The sequence below is a fragment of the Hyla sarda genome, chromosome 5 (genome assembly GCF_029499605.1).
Source record: "Hyla sarda isolate aHylSar1 chromosome 5, aHylSar1.hap1, whole genome shotgun sequence".
Taxonomy (NCBI): domain Eukaryota; kingdom Metazoa; phylum Chordata; class Amphibia; order Anura; family Hylidae; genus Hyla; species Hyla sarda.
The window spans coordinates 58,116,720-58,130,980 of record NC_079193.1 but is presented as its reverse complement, the minus strand read 5'-3'; the positions used below and the strand labels follow the sequence as shown (position 1 = coordinate 58,130,980).

At 41.8% G+C, this 14,261-nt stretch overlaps 1 protein-coding gene across 1 annotated transcript in view; it reads right to left on the bottom strand.

Annotated features, from left to right (window-relative positions):
* Positions 1-14,261, bottom strand: part of PTPRN2 (protein tyrosine phosphatase receptor type N2) — a 1,048,643-nt gene that overhangs the window by 371,866 nt on the left and 662,516 nt on the right. Inside the window, exon 12 of the mRNA XM_056519562.1 lies at positions 2,833-2,897. Within this exon, the coding sequence (XP_056375537.1) occupies positions 2,833-2,897 (65 nt within the window). The remainder of the gene's footprint in view (positions 1-2,832; positions 2,898-14,261) is intronic.

Here is a 14,261-nt window from a genome sequence, read left to right as displayed (position 1 = left end):
GTTTGCTGCTATTTCCCTGCCACACCTGTGCCAAACCCTATTAATATTAATGAGCTGGGAGGAGTCAGCAAGTGACTCCCTTTTGGACCATATTTGCTTCTTTGCCGGACTGAGAACCCCAGCCTGCTGCGCTTATAGGTCTGAAAATGACCATACCAGAGTCACCAGCTGACTCTGTCCGGTCCATTCAAATGAATGGGGCATGGCATCGGTCAGGCAGGGACACAGCAGCCGTATGTCCCAAATGTAATGTAAATGCAGCCTTATAAGGCATGTGTACAGTGTAATAGGATTGGTTAACAAGTGCTGATCTTAAAGATCAGTGCTCATATTGGCAGAAGTCAGGCCATATAATACAGCACTAAAATACTGGGGCTGAGCATCCCTAATCTGCCATTGTAAACAAAGCACTGGAGAAGGTTTCAACTGCAGCAAGGGAAGACAGAATGAACATTTCTGGGGACAATTACATAATAATTTATTATTGCTTGCATATAAAAATATATTTGAAATAATAATTTTGAACACGGATTGTGATATAAAAGAGAATACAATAAGAAGAAATGTAAAATCTAAGCATCACTTTTATGATATGTCTTATTATTTTTGTAAATTCTCTCGAAATGTATTCCTGTAGAGACCTCATCCATATATAACACTATACTAGCCACTTGCTAAAAAAATCTGTGAGCAAAGGACCATAATACAAAATAGCAAAATAAACCTCCACATTTTCTCTTTTAACAATTCTTAAAACATTTTTTAAATAGAAATCAATGCAAAGTTTGCATTCTGCAGTGTAGATTAGATTTTTTTCTAGCCATTTTTGGAACTAAATGTTAAAAGCTCAAATAAATACAACTGAAAATGTTTCAGCGGAAATTGCATATGCATGTAAAGTACCGGAATGTCAATCAGAATGGTAACCTAATGCAATACAATTATAAATCTGTAGGTGGATAAGTAAAGTATTCACTTGATCATGGAATGCAGGAATATGACAGTTTTTTTTTTTTTTTTTTAGCTGCTAAAGCTCAGGAATATTATTTGCACAATATACTGAATTTTTTTCATAGAACACCCACATTACTGAATAATACTGCCACACCGCCGAGTAGCTGATTTTCCCACCAACAGTCCGCACTGATTGACTGCTACTGCCGCAGACTCCAGGGGGTGTCAGATGTCACTGGTGATGAAGTGGGTGAACCAATCGATGACGGTAGATGGGTTGCTGGTAGAGACACAACCGCTAGCTGATACCGGGAGCTCAGGCCTCTCGCTGTGACTCCTGCTGCCACTCGCCCCTAGTCTGATGCGACCTCTACCTGATGAATTCAGGCCTCTGCCACTCCTCTGTGCACATCCTGGCACTTCTCTTCCTGACATATTTAGTGCGTATATGAGGGGAGTAGAATATGCTCCACTACGCTTAAAACAGTATTTGTCTACAACAGCAGCAGGTGTGTACTTTTGGCTGGCCTTTTACAGTATCTAGGCCCTTAAGACTTTAACAGGAAAAAAATAGTACACCACTTAGATGGATGTATGTGGTATGCACTTATGAGGGGAGGACAATGCGCTCCACTATGCTTAAAGCAGTAATAGTCTACAACACCAGCAGGTGTGTACTTTTGGCTGGCCTTTTACAGTATCTAGGCCCTTAAGACTTTAAAAGGAACAAAATGGTACACCACTTAGATGGACGTATGTGGTATGCACTTATGAGGGGAGGACAATGCGCTCCACTATACTTAAAAGAGTATTTGCCTACAACACCAGCAGGTGTGTACTATTGCCTGGCCTTTCACAGTATCTAGGCCCTTAAGACTTTAACAGCAGCAAAATGATACACCACTTAGGTGTACACACAGGTTACACTTAATAGAGGACAATATGCTTTTAGTGCTCTGCTCACTGGTTGGCTACTATTAGCTTTTCAGTTGTTGTACACACTAGTGCTGCAGCACACAGTCGCTGTGTACTACACCCAAAATTGCACTCTCTCTCTCTCTCTCAATCTCACTCCTTTCCCTATCAGTACTTCTAGGCTGGATTTGGGCTTGAGGTGAATCGCTGCTGTAAAAAAGCTTTTCTGTGCAACACACTGCTCTCTGTCCCTCTCTGAAACAGAATGCTGATGTGACTGGGAGGTGAATCGCTGCTGTAAAAATGCTTTTCTGTGCAACACAAACTGCTGTCTGTCCCTCTCTCTCTGTAATAGAACACTGATGTGACTGGGAGGTCAATCACTGCTGTAAAAATGCTTTTCTGAGCAACACACACCGCTGTCTGTCCCTCTCTTTCTCTCTGCAATAAAAGGCTGAAGTGACTGGCCCCAAGATGGCTGCCGATTATATAGGGCCGTGACATCACAGGCGTGGTTGGCTGCTGATAGGCTGCATGTGATTAAGGATCATCCCGCCGACCCTTGATCCCGCCTTCCCAGGATTCCTTGCCCCATGTCCCCACATGTGGATCCGCCATTTTATATGCCCTGGAGCCTGGACTGCACTAAATGGAGTTTAATGAAGCGATTTGCGCCATCGATTCACTCATCCCTAGAAGTATATATAACAAAAAATTGCATGACAACTTCCTTGTAACCCATTTCCCACCTAAACTCTCACCTCTCACAAGCCGCCAATGTTTTAGTCCAAGATAACTTCTTTGAAACCTCTTTATCTTTACTATAATAAAACTTTTATCAAATAACGCATTAAGCCAAGCAACGGAATTCTAGGTTGACTGTAAAAGCATTTACCAGTATATTAAGAAATAATAGATATTTGTCCATGACATGCAGAAAAGGAAGAAAATGTAAGGTCCTACCTCAGCAACCCCTGTTTGCAGGATTCTTAGTCCTGTCGATTTTTCAAGCTTCTCCTTATTGGCAGCTATTAGGATGAGAAAAAAAGCAAAAGGTTATTTGAATGTAGAGCTCTTACAATAAGTCACCACATGTCTGCAGGCCTTTTATAAGCATATACTCTATCTGTACTTATCCGTAGGCTGGAGATCACTCTGAACGACAACTATTCTAATTATATTCCATTCTTATGGTGACCAATGACACAATAAAGTATTATTTTACCAGGGACTTAAGACAAAGCATAAGCATGATAGTCAGCCGTTGTGATTAGCATGTCAGGCAGAATCTACATCCCTTCTAAAGCTATTATTGTCATAACACCTACATGGCAGCTGTGTCAGGCCATTAGCGCCCTTAGTACAACTGCATAATACTAAGTAACTTTATACAGACACATTGTAACAGCAAAAGCAACCGCGATTTGCCACATAGGGGGATCATTTCTTTAGCAAAAGAGAGGAATATTATTCAAATATGGACATGGCTGGAACACAGAGCTCAACATTGCCCTACAGAAGCCATTAGCAGAACACAACACTATTTATGTCAATGAAATAGCAGCCATTCTTTTCACAATAGCCCCACCCCCTTTTCTACTAAGTCACACCCACTTTCTGCTAATCCCCCTCACCAAGCAAGGCCCAAAGTGTTTAAAATTCATAAAACACTTGACGCTGACACTTGACACACATGTCCTGTAAGCCAATAGCTTTTTCGGCAAATTGTAATACAGTGGTCCCTCAAGTTACAATATTAATTGGTTCCAGGACGACCATTGTATGTTGAAACCATTGTATGTTGACACCAGAACTCTATGGAAACCTGGTAATTGGTTCTGAAGCCACCAAGATGTCATCCAAAAATAGGAAAAAATGAGGATTAAAGGGGTACTCTGGTGAAAACCTTTTTTCTTTTAAATCAACTGGCTCCGTAAAGTTAAACATATTTGTAAATTACTTCTATTAAAAAATCTTAATCCTTCCTGTACTTATTAGCTGTTGAATACTACAGAGGAAATTCTTTTCTTTTCGGAATGCTCTCTGATGACATCACGAGCACAGTTCTCTCTGCTGACATTATTATAATAATAATAAGTCTTTATTTATTTATTGTTGTCCTTAGTGGGATTTGTATCCAAGGCCCCAGCGCTGCAAGGCAGCAGTGCTAACCACTGAGCCACCATACTGCCCTTAGCATATATCTGCTATGCACAGTTGCTAAAATGGACAGAGATGTCAGCAGAGAGCACTGTGCTTGTGATGTCATCAGTGTTCCAAAAAGAAAGGAATTTCCTCTGTAGCATTCAGCAGCTAATAAGTACTGGAAGGATTAAGATTTTTTTTAATAGGAGTAATTTACAAATATGTTTAACTTTCTGGCACCAGTTGATTTAAAAGAAAAAAGGTTTTCACCGGAGTACCCCATTAAAGATAAATAAGTAGATAACTAATACAGATAAAGCAAATCCTTACATATAAAAAAAACTGCTGGGAGCTGTAAATCACTGTCTATTTCAGTGTTTCCCAACCAGGATGCCTCCAGCTGTTGCAAAACTACAACTCCCAGCATGCCCGGACAGCCGAAGGCTGTCCGGGTATGCTGGGAGTTGTAGTTTAGCAACAGCTAGAGGGACCCACTTTGGGAAACACTGGTCTATGTAGAGTACAGAAGCTTCTTCGGGTCCTGTACAGTACATGCAATGTCCTAAAAAAGTAACATGGAGCCGCCCCAACCTGATGTCCAAAGGAGCAGCTAACCCTGGTACAGGTAAAGAGTACAGAACATGTAATACCTCCTGTACTGTAGGGGGCGCTACCAGACACCAGTCAGTGCATGCACTTCTGTAATACAGGTAAAGAGTAGAGAACATGTAATACCTCCCTATAATGTAGGGGGCGCTACCAGACATCAGTCAGTGCATGCACTTCAGTAATACAGGTAAAGAGTAGTACAGAAGATATAGTAACACCCTGTACTGTAGGGGGGGGGGGGGGGGCTACCAGACACCAGTCAGTGCATGCACTTCAGTAATACAGGTAAAGAGTAGTACAGAAGATATAGTAACACCCTGTACTGTAGGGGGGGGGGGGGGGGCTACCAGACACCAGTCAGTGCATGCACTTCAGTAATACAGGTAAAGAGTAGTACAGAAGATATAGTACCACCCTGTACTGTAGGGGGGGGGCTACCAGACACCAGTCAGTGCATGCACTTCAGTAATACAGGTAAAGAGTAGTACAGAAGATATAGTACCACCCTGTACTGTAGGGGGGGGGCTACCAGACACCAGTCAGTGCATGCACTTCAGTAATGCAGGTAAAGAGTAGTACAGAAGATATAGTACCACCCTGTACTGTAGGGGGGGCTACGAGACACCAGTCAGTGCATGCACTTTAGGAATACAGGAGTTTTACCAGTGAAATGCCCATTCTGATTGGTCGGTTCTTCCAGCCATTGACACGTTTTGCAGATTCCATAGCATTGTATGTTGAGTCTGGTTTCAAGTTACAATGGTCCAGAAAAGACCATTGTATGTTGAAACTATTGTATGTTGAGGCCATTGTAAGTTGAGGGATCACTGTAGTTAATCTCGCTTATTTTTGAATATATTTTGTGGTGCATTCTTTTTGTTACCGCATTTAAAAAAAAAAAATTTTATTTATTTTTTTATATTTTGTGACAAATTCATCCAAAAGACTCAGACAGGTTGTTATATTTGTTTGCAAATTATGCAGCACACCCTAACAGAAAACTGAATTGTATAAAGTAAGATTTATAAAAAGCTTTGTTTCGCTAAGTCTACGTCACCCTATTGCGCAATTATTTAGCAATTTTTTGTTGTAAATAATAAATTAGGCAGAGACAGGCCACACCCATTTCAGCCCAAAAAAATTTACATACTAGGTGCAAAATGTAAAACAGGGCCAAAATGCTTAAAGTGTACTTGTTACTTATGAAAACTTTTGACATGCCATACAGACATGTCAAATGTTTTGATTGATTTGGGTGTTCAGACTCCAATTAATTGTTAGAACAATCCGGAAGACACGCACAGCTGAGAGCTTCTCTCCCTGACTTTCTGCAGTATATTGATTCTATAGTAAATCTATAGAGCCTGTCTACCGTTGTGAGCTGAGGAGAGAAGTGATCAGCTGTGCACCTCTCCTGGCTCACTCTAAGATCAGTGAGGTAAAAACACCCCGCATACGAATTATCAAAATGTTTAGCATGTCTGTGTAGGACATCAAAACTTTTTTCAAATGACAGGGTCACTATAACTCTTCCTAACTAGTCACCAATATGGCTTATATGTCGCATTTTACTTTTAAACTTCTCTAAAAATGCTCATAGGAAGCTTTTATAAAGTTTATAAAGTGAAGGTATGTTCCTTTAAAGGGGGTATTCCGGGCAAAAACATCTTATCCCCTATCGAAAGGATAGGGGATAAGATGTCTGATCGCGGGGGGCCCGCTGCTGGGCTGCGGGCTGCTGCAGGGAGATCGCTGGGGGTCCCATCGGTGGGCCCCCCCACGATCAGACATCTTATCCCCTATCCTTTCGATAGGGGATAAGATGTTTTTGCCCGGAATACCCCTTTAAACCCATACTTCATATAACAATAAGACTCCCTTTCTTCCCTTTGTGATCAAAAAATTAATTCAAAAGGGTTGATTTCATAAAAAGGACCCCAGTCCATATGCCTTATGGGCATAGAGGATCAAACTTAGGACCCCCTCTATTAACCATAACAGCTGCTCTATAAGAGGTACTGTGTAAGTACATGCATTACAGGGATGGCCAACTATTTGAATAATCAAGCATTTTGGGGGGGGGGGGTTCAAAAAGCTAAACCCATGGTGGTCAGTTTATCTTTATAACACACCCACTTTATCACTTGGCCAAACAAATTCCATTGTACCACAGAAGTACTTGGTGGTGGGGGGGGGGGGGGGGGGGGGGAGGGGGGCTAGGGCAAAGTCATGCATTTTATTGGCGACCATTTACTTGATGCTACAATCTCTTTGCCTATATTCTAGAACTCCAGAAATCATCTGTGCTTTTCTTATACGTAAGCTATCAATAAAAAAAAAAATCTAACTTTTTGTACTTAAAAAAAACCCTCTTTTTTCATTCTCAAGGATTAAGCCCAAGCTGAAAATGTCTGAGAATCTCATTATTCTTAAATCAAATCTTTCTCTTTTCATATTACAGTTCTACAATTTATCCTGAATAGAAAAGGACACATTTTAGAATTTAATTTCTTTTTCCTAATAAAAGTAGAACTCATTTGGAACATTCAAAGCAATGGGCAACATAAGACCTCATTTTGTATTTGTGTGAAACAAAGGGTTTTGAATACAAAAATGAAGCCCTTCAAAATTAAATTCATAGATGAAGGATATGCAAATTACCTGAAGAAGCGGAACCCTATAATGTTCTCAAAATTCTGCAACAGCCTGTTTAATTAGTATTTTAATTTATCAGAATAATTCCTTACACTTGACAATTTATTCAGTAATCCATATAATTAAGCACGTTTCTACACTGAAATAATTTAGTCAGCACCCTGAATTATAACCTCAGGGAATTTCGGGAAGCGTTTTCTATCAACGGAATATACTCTTTGCCCTCTCTGCCATGTCTAGTGGTTCCAGTATTAAGGGGAATACGGGGGGTCAAGATGATACATGGAGGTGATCGAGCTGATATTCACAGCTCTTCATAAAGATTAAGACAGAATGAACAAAAGTTGAGAAACAGGCAATGCATAGATACATTAAAGTTCCTTTAAACAGACAACTGATCCTGCAGAAAAAAAATTCTGATAATCCAGAAAATTACAGATCAAAATGTAGGACGATATTGAATAATCCACATGTCAGAAGACTGGAGAGCGTGAAGAACCAGTGGCAGATATATATCATACCGGAGTGTAAGTCATCTACACCAAACATTATCTTACATCGACCACATTTTCAATGTGTATTAGACACCTTTTCACATGACTTACTGGAATGTGGGCATGGCATTGTCAAAAAAGGGAATGGCTTAAAAATGGGTCAACTTTTCGCACACATTTTTGAATTAACATTAACGGCCGTATTTTATTTACAGACTAATTTTTTTAGTATACAACAAAAAGGGAGCTGCAAAAAATAAATTGACAGTTTTTCTTTTTACCATTATTGTCTGAAAATATGGTCGTACATGAAATATGACTGTATTTTTCTGTGTGTGAATATGCCCTTAGACTAGACTTAGTCTAGAGATTTCTAGATTTTAAAACAGACTTAAAGGGGTACTCCCCTGGAAAACATTCTTTTTTAATCAACTGGTGCCAGAAAGTTAAACAGATTTGTAAATGACTTCTATTAAATTGACTTAATCCTTCTTGTACTTATCAGCTGCTGTATGCTCCACAGGACGTTCTTTTCTTTTTAAATTTCCTTTCTGTCTGACCACAGTGCTCTCTGCTGACATCTCTGTCCATTTTAGAAACTGTCCAGAGCAGGAGAGGTTTGCTATGGGGATTTGCTCCTACTTCCCATAAAAAAACACCATGTAAATAAAAATAAATATAAACATATGTGGTATCGCCACGTGCATAAATGTCCGAACTATAAAAATATATAATTAATTAAACTGCACGGTCAATGGCGTGCGCGAAAAAAAATTCCAAAGTCCAAAATAACGTATTTTTTGTTGCTTTTTATATAATGAAAAAATGAATAAAAAGCGATTAAAAAGTCCAATCAATACAAAAATGATACCGATAAAAACTTCAGATCACGGCGCAAAAAATGAGCCCTCATACCACCCCATATGCGGAAAAATAAAAAGGTATAGGGGTCAGAAGATGACAATTTTAAATGTATACATTTTGCTGCATGTAGTTATGATTTTTTACAGAAGTGCGACAAAATCAAACCTATATAAGTAGGGGATCATTTTAACCGTATGGACCTACAGAATAATGATAAGGTGTCATTTTTACTGAAAAATGTACTGCGTAGAAATGGAAGCCCACAAAGTTACAAAATTACGTTTTTTCTTCAATTTCGGTGCACAATGATTTTTTTTTCCGTTTCGCCGTAGATTTTTTGGGAAAATGACTGATTTCAATGCAAAGTAGAATTGGTGGCGCAAAAAATAAGCCATCATATGGATTTTTAGGTGCAAAATTGAAAGGGCTATGATTTTTAAAAGGTGAGGAGGAAAAAACGAAAGTGCAAAACACAGAAAAACCTGTGGTCCTTAAGGGGTTAATTTTTTTTTAAATAGATGATGGGAAAGATAGCAGGTATGCCTTGGGGGCGGCCACCAGGGGTTGGGAGGTCGGGGACCCAGACCTTAAGCTGTGTAAGGGCCACCAGAATTTCTGCTGGTGAATTTCTGGAGAATTTTATTAAAATGAATTAAATTAAAATTCCTGGAAATCTTTATTTCACCTGGAAATATGTGAATCAATAGTGAAATAGCATCACAATTCCTCATAGAATGTTCCTATACACTAAGATACTGTCAGACTACCAGGATGCCCCCTACTGCTATGGAGTTAGGGAATGGTTGTCAATGTATTATTAGATTTTCTGTAAGAGTAACAAAAGAATGGTTATTTTTTGGAGAAATAAAGTATTCACCAAAACAGACAAATGTTAAAAAATGTTTGCCTGCTCTCCATGCAACAGTTCTATACAATATTCTCCTGGCAGATAAAATCTTACCTTCTGCCAACTCTTTCTTGGACAGTAGCAGTATCTTACAGATATGTAACTGAAATCTGTTTATCAGCTATTAGCCACATATCTCCTATTTTGTTACATGTTCCTCCCACCATCTATTCAGGTAGCTTTCCTATAAAGAGTACATGTCACCAAACACAATTTTCAGTATATTGTTCTTTATGTAATTATATGACACTTTGCAATTTTCTTGCTATTAAAATTCTCAACCTTTATGTTTTTAAAAGAGATTGACAACAATGTCCACTAGGTGGCTCTGTTCTGTTCCCTGCCGCAAGTCAGTTAGTTTGGACTCCTCCCAGCCTGGCAGGAGACCAAACGCAAGTGCGTGCGGGGCATGGTGAGGCACAGCTCTCGCAGTCTTTAGTGATGCCGTGCCTGCTGGGGAACGCCCACTTTTTCCTGCCGGGAGCTCACACAATGTGAGTAAGGGGAAAGGTATGATACAGAGCTTTTTAAAGTTCAGAAATGTTTTAAGGGCAGGAGGGGTGTTAGGAGTAGTTAGGGAATATAATCTGAGTTAGTTTAGAAAGTACAGTTTGAAGACAGGTACTCTTTGAAGTCAGTGTTTTACTGCAATGCAGAGTTTTGGAAACTGAGTTGGAAAACATACCAAGTCAAAAAGCTATCCAGAAGAAAAAATACCCTTCTGCAGACAGATGTTTTGGAATTATTACTTCTCATCAGTCCAGAGAAGAGTGCTGGCTAGTGGAAGGCTTGTCATTGTAGGACCAAAAGGGAATGGTTCTCCTTGAGGAGAGCATCATAAAGATGTGTGGCGGCTTATAGGCCATTCATGCTCCATGGAGAATTCAGGTAAGAAAGGATATGTACGATTCACAGTGATAGACTTCTCAGTCAGTTTCTAGTTGAAGTTGAAGTAAAACACTGACTTTGGTCCCTTTATACCATTGTAGTATATAGGATTATCATGGAATACATGAAACTACTGAACTAAGCTTACTCATGCCCCCTAAATTTAATTTACTTTTCTAAATCCAATCATCCAAAATATTTGAAGAACTGGAACCCCTAAGGTCCTGTCACTGCTGTATTAAAGTAATGTATAGCCTGAGAACTATAGGGAATATTTAGTTTGCAGGCAATGCTGTATAAAGTAAGAGATTTTCCCAATGCAAGAAGATTAGGAAATGGCGAATACAGTGACCCCTCGACCTACGATGGCCCCGACATATGATAATTTCAACATGCGATGGCCTCTCAGAGGCCATCGCATGTTGAAGGCAGCATCAACATACGATGCTTTTGTATGTCGGGGCCATCGCATAAACACTATCCGGCAGCACAGATTGCTTCAGCTGCCACCGGATAGCTGTTTACGGTGTCCCATGTGCTGCGGTGATGATCACTTACCTGTCCTCGGGGCTCCTGCGCGGCCTCTTCGGAATCCCCTGCATCGTCGGCGCTCTCCATCGTCATCATCACGTCGCTGCGCATGTTGTCCCGTCATCCAATAGGAGCGGCATGCGTAGCAACGTGATGGCGGCGACGGAGAGCGCGGATGCCGGGGAAGCAGAGGCCTTGCCGGAGCGTCAGGGACACCCCGGGGACACGGCGACAGCGATGGAAGGCGACTTTCCGGGCAGCAGTGACGGTCTGGAGTGGCGGGGACAGGTGAGTACAACTTCTTCTAACAGTGGTCTTCAACCTGCAGACCTCCAGATGTTGCAAAACTACAACTCCCAGAATGCCCGAAAAGCTGTTGGCTGTCCGGGCATGCTGGGTGTTGTAGTTTTGCAACATCTGGAGGTCCGCAGGTTGTAGACCACTGTCCTATACTTTACATTGCACGGATCCCTCAACATGCGATGGTTTCAACAAACGATGGTCCATTTGGAACGGATTACAATCGTATGTTGAGGGACCACTGTATACAGTTCCCTAATATATTTCCCCTAAATGCCCAATTGAAGGTACATTTAACCTCTTCAGGACATAGGGCGTATGGATACGCCCTGCATTCCGCTAGCCGGTTGGGGACCGGAGCCGGATGCCTGCTGAAATCGTTCAGCAGGCATCCCGGCATATCGCCCAGGGGGGTCATTATGACCCCCCATGTCGGCGATGGCCGCAGATAGCTGGACAATTCAGTTCAGCGATCTGTGGCGATTCCGGGTAAATCGGGTCTCCAGTGACCCGGTGACCCGGAATTACTGGCTGATCGGGGCCGTCAGAGACGGCCCCGAACAGCCAGCGCCTGCAGGGGTGAGGTGGCACTGGTGCCACCTCACGATCGCCCTGATTAGTCGGCCGGTTTACCGGCTGACCAATCAAGGCGCCTGCTGTGGGTGTCACTCCCGCAACCCTCTCCGCGCCTCTTCCGGAGGACGTGAGCGGGTGCGGGACGTGGACCCCGGGAACTGGGGACCCCGATCCCCGGCGTCAATGTTGGGATCGGGGCCCCAGGAGCGGCGGCGGCAAGGGACTGACCTGCAGCGTGGATCGTTGGTGGTGAGTGACAGCCTCCTGCTGTTGCTTAGCAACAGCTCCCAGCATGCAAAAAGGGCATGCTGGGAGCTGTAGTTATGCAACAACAGGAGACAGACAACCACAACTCCCAGCATTCCCTTATGGGCATGCTGGGACTTATAGTTTGCACAAACAGCTTGCACAAACAGCTAAAGTGCATGCTGGGAGTTGTAGTGGTGCATCTGCTGGTTGCATAACTACAACTCCCAGCATGCCCATTGGCTGTCGGTGACTGCTGAGAGTTGTAGTTTTGCAACAGCTGAAGGCACAATGGTTGTGAAACTCAGAGTTTTTTTTTTTTTACCTAACTCAGTGTTTCACGACCGGTGTGCCTCCAGCTGTTGCAAACTACAACTCTCAGCAGTCACCGTACACCATGCACCGTACATGTTGGGAGTTGTTGTTTTGCAACAGCTGGAGGCACACTGGTTGTGAAACACTGAGTTAGGTCACAAACTCAGTGATACATAACCAGTGTGCCTACAGCTGTTGCAAAACTAAAACTCGCAGCATGTACAGTCTGTCAGCGCATACTGGGAGTTGTAGTTTTGCAACAGCTGGATGTTCCCCCCTCCCCAATGTGAACGTACAGGGTACACTCACATGGGCGGAGGTTTACAGCAAGTATCTGGCTGCAAGTTTGAGCTGCGGCAAATTTTCTGCCGCAGCTCAAACTGCCAGCGAGAAACTACTGTGAACTCCCGCCCGTGTGACTGTACCCTAAAAACACTACACTACACTAACACACAATAAAATAAAAAGTAAAAAACACTACATATACACATACCCCTACACAGCCGCCCTCCCCTCCCCAATAAAAATGAAAAACGTCTGGTACGCCACTGTTTCCAAAACGGAGCCTCCAGCTGTTGCAAAACAACAACTCCCAGTATTGTCGGACAACCGTTGACTGTCCAGGCATGCTGGGAGTTTTGCAACAGCTGGAGGCACCCTGTTTGGGAATCACTGGCGTAGAATTCCCCTATGTCCACCCCTATGCAATCCCTAATTTAGGCCTCAAATGCACATGGCGCTCTCACTTTGGAGCCCTGTCGTATTTCAAGGCAAAAGTTTAGGGTCACATATGGGGTATCGCCGTACTCAGGAGAAATTGTGTTACAAATTTTGGGGGCTATTTTCTGCTTTTACCCTTTTTAAAAATGTTAAATTTTTTGGGAAAACAAGCATTTTAGGTAAAAAATAAATTTTTTTTTTTACATATGCAAAAGTCGTGAAACACCTGTGGGGTATAAAGGTTCACTTAACCCCTTGTTACATTCCCCGAGGGGTCTAGTTTCCAAAATGGTATGCCATGTGGGGGGTTTTGTGCTGTCCTGGCACCATAGGGGCTTCCTAAATGCGGCATGCCCCCAGAGCAAAATTTGCTTCCAAAAAGCCAAATGTGACTACTCCTTTTCTGAGACCTGTAGTGCGCCAGCAGAGCACTTTTCACCCCCATATGGGGTGTTTTCTGAATCGGGAGAAATTGGGCTTCAAATTTTGAGGGGTATTTTCTGCTATTACCTTTTTTAAAAATGTAACATTTTTGGGAAAACAAGCATTTTAGGTAAAAATTATTATTATTTTTTTACATTTGCAAAAGTCATGAAACACCTGTGGGGTATTAAGGCTCACTTTATCCCATGTTACATTCCCCGAGGGGTCTAGTTTCCAAAATGGTATGCCATGTGTTTTTTTTTTTGCTGTTCTTGCACCATAGGGGCTTCCTAAATGCAACATGCCCCCCAAAAACCATTTCAGAAAAACGTACTCTCTAAAATCCCCTTGTCGCTCCTTCCCTTCTGAGCTCTCTACTGCGCCCGCCGAAAACTTTACATAGACATATGAGGTATGTGCTTACTCGAGAGAAATTGGGCTACAAATACAAGTAAAAATGTTCTCCTTTTACCACTTGCAAAAATTCAAAAATTGGGTCTACAAGAACATGTGAGTGTAAAAAATGAAGATTTTGAATTTTCTCCTTCACTTTGCTGCTATTCCTGTGAAACACCTAAAGGGTTAAAACACTTACTGAATGTCATTTTGAATACTTTGGGGGGTGCCGTTTTTATAATGGGGTAATTTATGGGGTATTTCTAATATGAAGACCCTTCAAATCCACTTCAAAACTGAACTGGTCCCTGAAAAATATCGAG